This window comes from Vidua macroura, chromosome 4 (genome assembly GCF_024509145.1).
Source record: "Vidua macroura isolate BioBank_ID:100142 chromosome 4, ASM2450914v1, whole genome shotgun sequence".
NCBI classification, from domain to species: domain Eukaryota; kingdom Metazoa; phylum Chordata; class Aves; order Passeriformes; family Viduidae; genus Vidua; species Vidua macroura.
In genome coordinates this window covers 53,728,031-53,742,011 of record NC_071574.1, presented here as the reverse complement: position 1 = coordinate 53,742,011, position 13,981 = coordinate 53,728,031, and the positions used below count along the sequence as shown (strand labels likewise).

General features: G+C 34.3%; 1 protein-coding gene across 1 annotated transcript in view; it reads left to right on the top strand.

Annotated features, from left to right (window-relative positions):
- PCDH7 (protocadherin 7) overlaps window positions 1-13,981 on the top strand; it is a 267,841-nt gene that overhangs the window by 117,688 nt on the left and 136,172 nt on the right. Inside the window, exon 3 of the mRNA XM_053976475.1 lies at window positions 5,423-5,639. Coding sequence (XP_053832450.1) covers window positions 5,423-5,639 — 217 coding nt within the window. The remainder of the gene's footprint in view (window positions 1-5,422; window positions 5,640-13,981) is intronic.

Sequence of the window (13,981 nt, the reverse complement as noted above, 5' to 3'; positions counted from 1 at the left end):
AACATTTTTGAACAATGTTTATAATGTTGATAGCAACTGATATACAGAAATCATGAAAGAATATAATCCATGAGCAGTGTGAAATATCAGGAATTAAAATGCAAAATTTCAAACTTTGGGATATGAAAAAAAATATCTCCCATAATGGTGAAAAAGTGTCACAATTAAGCCTTGTGGAGCTATATGGATATATTGCTTTTTATCAAGTCTAGCCAAACTCTGTCCCTAATGTCAACCTCCAAAACTAGGGTTCTTCATGTATTAAAAATATAATTTTAGTTTCCATCTTGGATAGGGATAAATTTTTTAATAAAGGTTAAGATAAACTCTGTACCATAGAATAAGTTAATAAAGCTCTCTCTTAAAAAGTTACTACAGATAGCAGGAAGGGTATGTCTTTGGCATTACAGTGTTTTTTGTTCTATGGATGAGTGGAAAGGAAATGATCCCATTTAAGAAACACAGATGAAACACGGAAGTAATGGAGATTTACCACGGAGGTATAATGCAAAGGTGTATCTTTTCTCTGTGATCTGTTCACCTCCAAGGTCAGATACAATTAGGAAAAACTCCATATGCTGTTCTCAGAGAAGATGATATCAGTTTTCTGAGGGTGAAAATTATCAAACCTACAATCTTATTAAATTTATGGTCTTTTTACTAAACCTGGATATTGTAAGTCCCTACCAAAGGACTAATAAAGGCTTAAGGCTGATTTTTTGCTGGGATAGACAAATTGAAAAATTGTAGACTTTTTTGGGTAAAAGTTACTCTACCATGTTGATTCACAGTGGTGATAAATGCAGCTGTGTTAATGTTGTGCATTGAAAATCAAAAAACCTAAACTTAATGCTGTCCCCTCATAGGTAGGTGACTTAATTTGTCAGCACTTGGATGATGCATTGCAGCTGACCTGAAGCTGCCCTTAAACTCAATCAACCTAGAAGAAAACCAGTCCCTGGATAAGGCAGGGATAGGTTGCACTCAAACCCAAGCAAAGACCTCAGCCAGCTCTGTTCTAGCTGAGATGCAGATACACAACTGGCTGGAGAGCTGGGTGGAAAGAGATCCAATCCAATCAGCTATCTGAGCCTAGGAAATCAAAAACCCCCATTAAAAGGGCCGCCAGATTAAACTCATTGCTGTTTGCTGAGGACTCAATGTTGTGTTTTGGAGACCTGTGGACCTGCTAGACTCCCTGGGGCTATGCCCTGGAAGAATGTTGCCTAGAACTTTAATCTCTCCCACGGACTCCTGTGACATGCTGTTAATCAACCCCAGTGCCTCTCTCCCTGTTGGCCTGTTGGCTGTTCAATCACCTGTTAACCACATATGGTCAAGGTTCTAGCAGTTTCTTTGTTCTTTGTACCCTTGCTGGTACCCCGTCAGTTTACCCTTGTGTTTCCCTATTGGTCACTGTAATCCTTTTCCTGCTCATACCTTCAAGTGATTGGTTGTTGCTGTTGACTCTGCCCCTTTTTACTAGTATGTAGTCCTGGACCCTCTACCTGTCCCTGTCTTAGTCCCTGGACGCTTTCAGTGTGTAGGTGGAATAAACTACCACTGGAAACCTATACAAAGACCATTCCTGCCTCTGCTGTCTTAGATAACCAGCTGACTGTGGTATTTGCTCTGTGCTTGGTGGAGCACTCTCCTCGTGGGGATGCTTCAGGATGGTTGCAGCAATCTACCATCCGCCCACGCTGCAACATCGTGTCATGTGTCTGTCACCAACCCATGACTCCACAAAACACTTGGAAATTTCTCATGTCCATTTTTCTGAGAAATTACTGGTGTAATTTTATAAGGAGTAGAACAAAATTTAGTATATAGTCTGTCTTCGCTTGTTAAAGTGGAGCTTGCTATCCTTATTATTTTCATGGCAATAAATACATAAGAAGACCAGCATTTTACCAATAATTTTTTGTAAATATTAATGATGGTATTCATCATTTTTCGCTCTTGTTTGTTTCACTAATATGCATCTTTATGTGAAACCTCAACTGTTTTACAGATTAGGATATAAAAAATTAGAGTATATGAAGAAAGTTCTTGGTTTTAGAGGGGACTTATTGCATTAATAGAAACTAATGCATAAGTAGTGCTTATTATGTATTAGTATTCTAGTGCTCATAACTAAGTTTATAGGAATTTAAACTCATTTAATTTAAATACTCTTATTAGTAACAATTAAAGGACTAATATGAGTTTAATGAACAGTAACATGTACATGCATATACAGGGTTTTTTCAGAGGCATTTTAGAGCAATCCCATACTGCTGTGTTTTTATCAACTTTATCTCTAAGATAGCCTAGGTTTTTGGGTGTAAAAATGAGGTGCCATAATTCATTTAGCCCAAATATTCCAAGTATGTAAAAACTCAGTATCTTTTATAACTGATAGTTCTGCTATGACAAATGTTTATCCAGATTATACTGTCTAAACTATATGGTAATTTACATATCAGAGATGATGACATGGGAAACAGTCAACTGCAATACAGATATTTAATTTTTTTTTTGTTCTTAAAATTCTTTATATTAATCACATGGAGTGTTTCTAACTATGCAGGTAATAGACATATATTATAATCCAAGTGTATTTCTTTTTATTGGAAAAGGACAGGCCATGATGTTATTCCATGGGGCCAGATGCATTCAAAATTTGCAATACATTTGCCTGAGAAGGTCTGGTTCTCAGAGGTAATGCAATAGAAAGGTCAGAATTCTGATGCTTATACTGCAAGTAAAAGTGTAATAAATCCTGCAAAAATAACCATTAACATGCACATCATTCTTTCAGAAAGAATTTTATCATCATTATGTCATTCTCATTGATATTCTGTGGAAAGGGCTGAACTGGCTCTACTGAAGTGGATATTCTGTGTGTTAGTTTTGTGTTAGACAAATCCTATTCAGTACAGCATTTAAGAAAAAAGCAAGATTAACACCCAGATCTGTTTAAAAACTATTACTAACAACTAGGTAAAAGTGCATCCAATTTCTTTTAGTTTCAAGGATATGTAGTAGTATGTTCTTAGGGAATTTTCAGCCTCAGCTATAAAACAGCCCAACTTTGCATCTGCCACATCTCTTCCCTACATGCCAATTAGGTAAGGCATATAACTTTCAAAGAATATCTGAAAATGAATAGGATGCTCCTAAATATTTTATAGCTTGTTCCAGAACTTATTTTAGATAACTTTGCTATTACTCTTGTGGTAGCTACAGATGTGATAAACAGATGTTCACTTCTTGTGATCTAGTTGAGTCTGATTTCCAAGAAATCAATAAGAAATGGAACATAAAGTTCCAAATATTTGATGATTTGTTTTTCCTAATTCCCTTTTTAAGTTACATCACTGCTCTTGCAGGAACTGTAGATGATACAAAGTTCTTCTGGCGTTAAGGAATACAGTCAGTGCAAGTAGCTTGGTGAGCAGTTGCAGTGGGAGCTCTGGGCATTGGGAGCCTCAGGCAAGAGGCCATGGACTACTAATCCTTTGCATCATTAAGGGCATGGGGACCTGTGCCCATCCAGGTGACCAGACACTCAGAGACAGGGCAGAAGCTGAAGAGCCCAAGACTTCCATGCTCTTAGACTATGAAAGTATAAAAACCCATGATTTTCTCTGTTCAGGGTCCCTCCTCAGAGGTACCAGCTCAAGCTGTTACTTTCTTATATGGTAATTGCATCAAGACTAAATTAGTTTAAGGATTGAGACATCTGTGACTCTGCTATAGGAAATTTGGGGTTGAGCCAGTAAGGAAACCTAGTATGACTGTATGAGTTTGATGTGTGTAGATGCCAAAGGGCCTCTCTCCCAGCTCAGCTTATCCAAATGTGACTGCCAGAATAGTATTATATTCAGGAATAATCTATGGGATGTTTTAAGTGAATTCAAATCTCTGAGATTCACAGGTTGTGTCATTGGCCTATAACTATAACTGATGTATAGTTACAGATTACAGCATCTCATTGCATGAAGTTTTGGTCTGTCAAACAGTTACAGTAGAGTACTTCTGGTAACTGTCACCTGTTTAAACTTTTGATCTACTCATGCCAGGAAGGTTTAACATCATATTTGTTGTCCAGCCTGTCTACCATCAGCACTAACTGCCTTGATATCTTCAAAGTTTTGTACCCTCAAAAGAATTTTGTACCCTCAAAATGAAACTACCTCCACCTACCCCTCTATTTGTAAACCTGATGTGGACTTCTGTTCTTCAGGGCTTGTGTGAGTGGTTGCAGTTGCTGTTTTCTCCCTTCTGGCCTGCATATATATTTCCATCCTCTAGTGACTACAGTTGCCAATGGGAGTGATGTATGCCTACGTATCATTCTAGCATAGGGCTTGAAACACATCTGAAGCCAAAGGACAGCACTGTCAGACACCCCATTTTAAACACAGGAAAATTTGTGTGGTGTCTTATAAAATGAATCTATTGGTGTTTTTCTCAGAAGGTGCTTTCTAGAACAACAGACATTTTTCTGCAGTTCTTTAAATGTATCATTAAATTATTTTAAATGTATCATTGCTGCTTGAGTGTAGTTTAAATCCTAAGAGAATCTCCTAACTTCTCCCTGAAAATCCTGCATGTCCTCAGCATCCTCTGAAATGTGAAGGATTGACTCTTCCATTTCCTGGGAATCTCACTGGTGCCAGGGTTCAGCATGTAGGCTTCCAGAGCAACAGTAATATCTGTCATTTTGAATGAATACAAATCTCTAACAATCCATGTTTGTACAGTCCCAGTGGAAGTGTGTTGTGTCAGCTGTGCTTGCAGTACTTTAAAGGCTTTATTAAGTCAACTGGCAACACACCCTGTCTCCAGGCACTCCTTTTATGGCAAAGGACCTAAGAGAGTTCTTTGTCCCTTTCCTTTTTTTTTTTTTTTTCCCCGCTTTTTTCCCCCCTCCTTTCCCATGTTAACTAGCTGTCAGAAACACAGGTAGTGATATTATAGAAAACTTATGGGTGTGTTTCCATGTTCGTAATACCCACAATATAGTTAAAGATGAGCACTTTTGCCCACCCACACAACCTTACACATACATGTGCACACACTGTCACCTTTATGCAGTCTGATATTAATTCTGATCAACTAATTATCACTGATTGATAGAGAAACGGTACAAAATTTATAAATAATTATAACCAGCTTTCTTAGCCCCAGTAGCCATTTGAAAGGAGGCTATGATAAACTGTGCGAAGGTTCTGACCACATATTTCAGTAAAATTCCATGCATACTCTATCCAGTGGCCTTTTATGTAAGAACTGTACTTTCTGTTTGCTTTAATGTAGACAAAATTGTTTAATTGGTAAATGTTAAAATGTTAGTTTGCTTAAGACATGTTTTGAGAATCAGTTGTTCAAAGACTGAACTTTGCAGTGACATTCAGAATCTTTTCTCTTGCAGCCGTTTCGTAGAGTGACGTTTTCTGTTGTGAGTCAGCCTCAGGACCCGCATCAAGGGTCATTGCAGAGTTGCTATGACAGCGGTCTGGAGGAGTCAGAAACACCAAGCAGTAAGAGTTCATCAGGGCCAAGACTGGGTGCCCTTCCACTCCCAGAGGACAACTACGAAAGGACTACGCCGGATGGCAGTGTTGGTGAGGCAGAGCATATGGAAAATGGTAGGGGCAAACACAACATTCACACACATAATCTCACTAGCAAGTGATACTAAGTAGACTTTTGAAAGGTCAGTCCAAAAACATAACTAAATATATTAAATAATTAATATTGTAATTATTTGATTTTAAAGTTTGTTAAAATGCAGGTATACAAAATAATGGAATATAATACCACTAATTAAAACAGTTTTTTTTTTTTACTTTACTTAAAATTTATACTGCAGAAGCAGTTAAAACACTGAAAAAAATATCAGTAGAGGTCTGGGGAAATGGTAATTGAAAGAAATTATATACTTTTCATTTTAGATAAAATACGATAAAGGACATCTATAGCCTCATTTCCTTCCATTTTTGACTCAAAACCTACTTAGGAAATTTCTCAGAATGTAATATATACAGCATCAGAAAAAGAAAATAGTATTTTAAAACCCTGCTCTAGAGAATTCTCTTTTCCCCAAAAACATTATATAGACTGTTTTCAAAATAAAACACAATGTCAAGTCCATTCTTCATTATTCAGAATAGAAGAATATTACTTTCCTTTTCTTCACACTTTATATGGGGCAGTACTTTTACAACATTTCATTTAAATTCAGGGTCCATTTATGTAGAAGGGGAAGATGTTAAATACTTATTTATTCCATAGTAATTCTCCTATTATTAAAAACAAAAAAAATGTTAATATAAGTCTCAGCTTAGGTTGTTTTTCTTTCTATCTAAAACTATTCAGGATTAAAAAACAAAAAAGACATTCATTTTGAAATGCATTTTATAAAACGCAAATATTTCACTGTTCTCCACTTTTTGGCCTTGATCTAAAGTTTTATGAAGTCAGAGACTGACTTCATTGTATTTTTATTTGCCCATAAACAACAAAATAAATGAATACATGTAAAAGTGTATAGATTTTTGATAACTAAAGAAATAATGGGTTTTCTAATTCAATTGTAATAGGTGGGTACATGCAAGAAGGGTGGTGTATTTTTTTGTTATAGAATGAATTAATTAGTTTGGCTAAGTGCATGTTAGTTTTTCAGAGATTGCAATACTGAATAATTGTTCTTGGGGTTTTGTCTTGTCTAAGATAGACATGTCAACCCATTAAAACGATGTTATTTTTCATGATATTTCGAAATCTGGTGTGTAATGCTGAAGAATGGCTACAGCAGTCTACATATCTTGAAGTGTATATCCCAATAGCAAAAAAATTAATTGACTAAAAAAGAAGTCAGTAATATCCATCTAAAGTTATATTAGGTTATGTATGTTTCTACATTTGCATTTATATATTTTCCTTGGTTATTTATATGAATATATTTGTTTACATTTCATTTTTCTGGGGGAGGGGGAAAAAGTAATAATGGTATTACTGGAAAAAAATGTCAGAAAAATAGCTTGTAGAGTTTGTACTTAAATTGGGCAGATAATTTTATTGCCTGTTTTGTAGTTAGATTTTGTTGTTAGGATGATAAAATTAAACAACTTGTCAATTCCCTAGGACGTCCAGCAATGTAGAGAATTTGTAGACAGGAAATTTTGAATTCAGAAAGTATTTTAACATAGGATATTAATGATCCATACTGGAGAAACTGTAGAATCAGAAATTAATATAATATTAATGTATTTGGTAGCCAATGAAAATCACATTAACTGAAATGTAATTGGAAACGAAAAGTGCTTGAGCAGTGTCATAAGTTAAAGCAAAATAGTTTTAAGTTTCCATATTGATGCAAAAACTGGAATTGCATTCTAATAACTAAAAAATTTTAGATGCTTCTTTGTTTTTGAAAATAGTTTATTTTATATTTGGTAGGATGAATTTCTTGGATTTGGTTTTGAAAATAGTATTCTAAAATTAATAGATAGAAACATAGAGGTAGATAAATACATTAGTTCATGATGAATGTACAAAATGTCTACAGTAAAAAAATTTTGCATAGTAAGACATGCATAGAATCAGGATTTCCTCCTCCTTTATAAAACCTTGAACAGAGACCTTTAAAAGGCGGGTGATATTGTGGTGAAAATTATACTGTACAGATTTCTGGATTTTGCTGTCACGTTTTAAAGACAAGATTTCAACAGTGGCATGTCATCTACCTCCAGAAATTTCTGTTTTTAATAATCTATAAATAATGATGGAACAGGATGGAATGTACTTTTGTTCCTTCATATATATATTACCTGATATTTGAGTGAGAGTTTTCTGTCATATGATTCTTAAGACCACTTGTATTTAACTATTGAATTGTTTAAATTCTGATAATGTAGTCTTCAATATTAATGGATCATTCTGACAGAAATAGAATTGAAATTGAAGTCTGTCAAGTGTTCATTTGTCACCTTTAATTGGAATCTAGGTAATCTGTAATATTTGGCTAGGTTAGGTTTTAATCAGGATTTATACTGGATTTTTATGAAGATCTTTCATGGAAACAGCATTTTGGAAGTGATCTTGGTTATTAATTTTTAATTCAAATATTTACTATTTAATTTCAGTTGGTGTGAAGCAATGCAGTTATAACTAATTGTTTTGGATTTCCTTTAATTTTAGAATTTAAAATAATAATCTTCAGCACAGTACATGAAACCTTCCAACATGTTTCCTTCTTTTTTTTTTTTTTTCAAGCCTCGATGACTAAGGAAAACAAGTAATCTTTATAGTTGAAGCAAATTTAAAAGATTCAGTTCACAGGCAGAGTATAGGAAATTCTACTTTCTGTTTGCTCTTAAGAGTCTCTTTACATTTTCTCAGTTGAGAATAAAACACTGGAGAAGTGGAAAAAATGGATAAGGGGGGTGATTTTCTTAGAATATGGTGTACATTGCCCACCAGCCTACATGACTGTCAGATGTAGATTGAAGTTTTATTCTGCTGATTAGCTGTGGTGTCAGATGTGGGAGAAAAAAAAAAGTTAGCAGATTGACTGTGAAAATTCAGTATGCAAAGATCTTGTTAATTAGTAAAATCTGCAGAACCAAAAGTAACTTCTGAGTTAATTTATCCCCTGCCCTTGGAGCTTTCCTTGCAAAGAAATTCTGCTCATATGTGCAGCCTTCTCTGATTTTGCTGTTAGAATGGTAGTGTCTTAATGTAAATTGCACAATAATTTTCCAAAGAACATTTCCATTACATTCATATTTGTATATCAAGGGCAAATACATTACCATGGTAAATTAGTTTCCTGGTCTTTTATCATAGCTTTCTAGTTCTGACCATGCCTAATACAACTCAGAAGAAAATTTTGAAAAAAGTCTGTGACAGAAACTTCCAGAATTACTTCTCCTCCTGACCCCAACAGTTAATAGCATGTGATTTTCTAAATAATAATAATAATAGTACTAAACACCCACTAATTTACCACAAGACAAGTTACTGAAGAATGTCTTTCAACAGTGAAATCCTCTGAAGGCTAACAAAATTGTTTTTGGTTTGCTTTTTTAAACTCTTATTTAACTGTTTTAGTGACTATTCCTTTTTTTCATTATGAGAAAAAGCATGGAAGCTTTCAATCTTAGTTTTTAAATACTATGGTTTGTTATGTTTCCTTATAGTTTACCTTTCCTCTGAATTATAAATCTTCCTAGGTTATAAATCTCCTAGCAAAGGTAGGGATAGCTAGATATGTATTCTCAAAATCTGAAGAATGGACAAGACAGCCTTTTCATACTAATTCCTATGTTATTAATTACAGATATGATCTTTAAACAGAGCTTTCATTGTTCTGTTTCATTTCCCTTCACCTGGTTCTATTAGGTCTCCCTCATGTTTCTTGCAGCTCTCAGAAATACTTCATTATATTGCTTCTCCCTACCCCTTGATTTCTGCATACAGTTTAATTATGCATGTAGTGGCCTAATCAGTTTCATTTTTTGTTTAATTTAGCTAGAGCACCTACAGTGGTGAAACTGCAGCACTGCAGGTTATGGCTTGTATGATCTTCCCTCGAGATTTGGTTCCATGCAGTCCTCATTAAACTGTATGCCACACCTGAGATATCTGCCTTAAAGCTAGCTCAGGTACTTCTACATGAACATGTCTTTAATCTGCAGCACAGAATGTTAGGTTAGACCATGTTTCAATATCAAATAGGGCTGAAGAAGAGCAGTCATCTCTGTGAAAGAAGAAAAATAAAGGAATAGTTTACAGATTCCATTTTTGCAGGGGGAAATGGAGTAAAGAAAGATAAAGTGACATGTCTGAAATCACAGATAAAGTAAGAAGCAGAGCTTAAAAAGGAGCTCAGAATTTTTGTGATTCAGTTACTTGACTTCCACAAAGAAATCAGTAGATAAATTACTCTCTGAATGGCACATGAAATAAAAGCCAGGGAAGAGAAGTGCATTACCTTGGTTCACATAGTCTGATGATATGCTCTGTTTTCAATTATAATTTCGGATTTAGACTGCAAGAGTCAAAGTTCCACCATCAGTATAAAGAAGGGGTTCATAATGTATGAAAGGATGGCTTGAAAATGCAAATTGAATTTTGACAATTAATAAATGCAATTAATTTTATCTATAAGAGCATTCTCTCACATTTGCTTGTGAAATAGATTCTTAATCTGTTCTCTAGACCAAAGTGTGAAGAAAAGAATACATTGATTTAGAGAACCTGTGTTTACAGAATCTATTTTCCTTTATCTTTTTGTAGTTCAAATAACACAGCTTAATGTTCTTAAAAACTTAACTCTCCTTATTGTATAATGGCAAAAAGACACTCATTGACTTATTCCAGAGAATGACTGCATTTTTGCAGTTCCCATTATTTTCAAATGTTCTTTCCTCTTGAATTCAGGTCCTAAAATTGCATGAGAATAATTTTGTTTTAAAACTGTGTCCTGAAAATGTTGATGTAAGTAGTTCATCTGAGAGGCTGAGTCAGTAAAAGTTTTCAATGTAATGATTACACAGTAACAGTTCCTTTTTTGTTCGGTTAGTTTCTTTATTCTGTCATCTCTGCTACCTCTACTTTTTCTTAAACATCACTCTGCATGCATGAACCCAAAACACAAGAAAGTGCTGCAAAAATTATTATATAATACAAATACTTAAGAATTCTTACCCTTGTTTCTTACCCTTGTTTCTGATGAATCTTAACCTATAATTAGGCACATGATGAATTTTGGATTCTGTAACACTGACAACATACATGGGTAATGTTTTGGAACACATACATATTCAGTGATGAATTATATCTTGAACCAGTTTTTTTTTTTTTTTTTTTTTGGAGAATACAGCATTCTGATAAGATCTGTGAAAAGACATTTCATAAGAGAGAAAAAAAGCCTAGCTTGTAAGGCAGAAGACAAACTTTGCAGGAATCCCTGATACACTAGTGCAGTCTTATGTAAGGCAGGGAACCTGACTGGGAAGAACATTGGCTTCTTTTCTCCTTGATTTTTTTTTCATTTCTAATTTTTTACTCTGTTCCTTTAGATCACCTTACCCCATATGTCTGTGAATTTTTTCAACAGAGGAATAAGTTGGAAAATCTATATGCACATTAATACTTTAAGTTTCAAAACTATGTTGTGTGTGTTCTTTAAGAATTACTTGTATTTTAAAGTATTATGTAGATATACTTGTAATAGAAATGAGGGAAATATATTTTGTGGCAAATTCCTAGTGCTGACAGATATTTTTATATGTTAACTATTCTATGTTTACATTGTACTTCAAATGCACTGTGCAAAGTAAAGCCTGAAATATACCAAATACAATCAGAAGTGGCTCTCACTGAAGACAACAAAATAGCATTTGTATGCCTTCTCTATTTTCCTTGACTGTCCAGACACATATCAACAACTTCTCTGTTCTGTTCATGAAGAGTACCTGAGTTTGCTGTGAATGGTTTTCTGCTTGATCAGGATTTTAACTGCTCAGAGAACATATGCTTGGATCTGCTGGAATCAAAGAAGAAATGCATATTTCTGTATTGGAAATACACCCCCACACATTGGTAGCAAAGGAAATTATTCATTACTTCTCTGTTTTTCTCAATAGAATTGTATGTCTTTTCCTGTTCTCTCTGTTGCTTTCCCATTGTATTTGTTCTAGCTCCTTTTGTGCTGCAAAGTGAATAGCATATGCCTCTTTTCTGAAAAATCATCTTATAGGATTTCTTCCTCCACTCCTGATTTCAATATCCTGCTCTTAAAAAGAAAATACACAGAGCAATAACTGTTCACCACTGTTAAAAATAGCTTATTGATAGCAGATAACTTGAAATACCCTGCACTAAAACTTTGATTTCTTCTATTACTCTTTAAAAAAGGAACTCCATGTTTATATTTCATCAGCTTTTAACTAATAACTTAAAGTGGAAGAAGACTTTGGATTTTTAAAGAACCACACCTGCGGTTTTATCTGTTAGGATGAAGCAGTGAGGGAAGGGTTTGTATGTGCATGTGGGTGTGCACACTTGTACACATCTCAGTGAGTCAGTTCTCACTGCAAATACTCATGAGATCTAGACAGTTGCAGTTATATAACCTGCCTCATCTATGAATTTCAAATCAATTCACTGAGGTGGATATGAACGAACATACTAAACTGACAAGTGGAAAACTAAATGATCAGAAAGTAAAGCAGTATGTCCACTGTCATGCTGTGAATTGATCCAAACATTGTGCACCCCTCAAAAAATAATAATTTGAACATCAACTTCCATTTTGATGAAGGTTTTGCAACTGACTTAGTAAAGTTAGGCTTTTGTCCAAGTCTTCCGTGCCAGCTGCTAGCTCAGGCAGCCTCCCACTGATGCAGATTGCAGAACTCCTTTTGATACTGTCGCAGTCCTCAATGTAGATGGAAGGCAAAATGCATTCCAAAATTTACAGACTCAAGGAAGAACAGACATCTGGTTTATGAATGGAATATTTAGCAACCTTTGCATCCAAGGCAGGCTCTTTCCTGAAAAAGTCTAATGGAAAGATTCAACGGAAATTTATTTTTCCTCTGTTCCAATGAGTCCTTTCAACATACTGTATTTCCCAGTTGGCTTTATTTAATCACAGATTCTTCCCTTTTCTGGACAACATTAGATCTTTCTATCCCTTCAAATCTTCAAGTATAATGAAGATCCAAAACATAGGGGTATTTCATCTTAATTTCAGTGAAAAATACTTTTTCCTCTATTTTTGGGAAATCTAAATAATGTATAGGGTCAGACCAAAGATCATCTGGTGGCCAAAACAAGGTGCTCAGGGAAAAGTATAGCAGGACAAATAAACTGATTTGTTTTCCAAGTAGTCTTCTATGCATCAGCAGTTGGAGATTCTGATTCCCTGAGGCACATAATGTGCATTTAGCAATCTTTATGGATTTACATATTCAAATTTGTCCAGTTTCCATTGCATGCAACTATTAATATGTCTTTTTCCCAATGAGAGTTTTGAAAGTGATTGCGTGTCCCATTATTCTTGGATTGGACAAAGTTAAAATAATCTTCCTAGTGTGTAAAGTAACAGTATATAGGAATTTTTAAATGAGAATGTGTTTATTTGTACCCATACTAAAATTTGCTGTTGTATAAGAAGTCCTTTATTCAGTTGTTATTTCAAAAGTTCAAAACACTAAAAATTGAAGGGAAGTGTATCTATCGCTTATGTATTTCAGCAAATATAAATGTAAGTTTAATATGCCAAAATCTACAGAGAGGTATTTAAAGGAATTAGAAGCTCCTGTATGATATGTGTCGTCAGTAGTTCTGAAAGTTCTATTTTATATTTATATTTTATAACTGATTTTCAGACAAATGGAACAATTTCTATGATGACAAGAGGATTTAAGGGCAAGCATAATATGAATTCAGACATTTAAGTATTTCTGAATATTACTATGGTATCACCTATATTGCCTTTTTTGCCTCAACAGCAACACAGCATTTGATGTGAATACCAACTCAAATGTCTTGAATAAGTAAAATAATTCATGGCATATGCTAGAAAAAGACATATATTAGAATTTTTAAGGAATTGCTTCAATTTATTAGTACAGTAACTTAATATTTCAGAGCTTCTTGTTTTGAGTAAGGAGCAACAATAACAACAAAACCCCCACTACCAAAAAACCAGAGGTTTTATGCTGCAACACAATTTTTGTGCACAGATTTGTTTCTTACATAATAAATGCAAAAGTCAACATTTATTATGTAAGAAAATGTATTTTCTTACATAATAATGTACATAATTATTACATATTACATAAAAATCAGTGTTTTCTAAGATACTTTTTTGTTTTTTTTTTCTGTAGACTAAAGTAATAAATTATATTAATACTAATTGCAGATCTTTTATTGTAGATAAATTGCCATTCATGTTTAAAGCTGTCCATTCTTA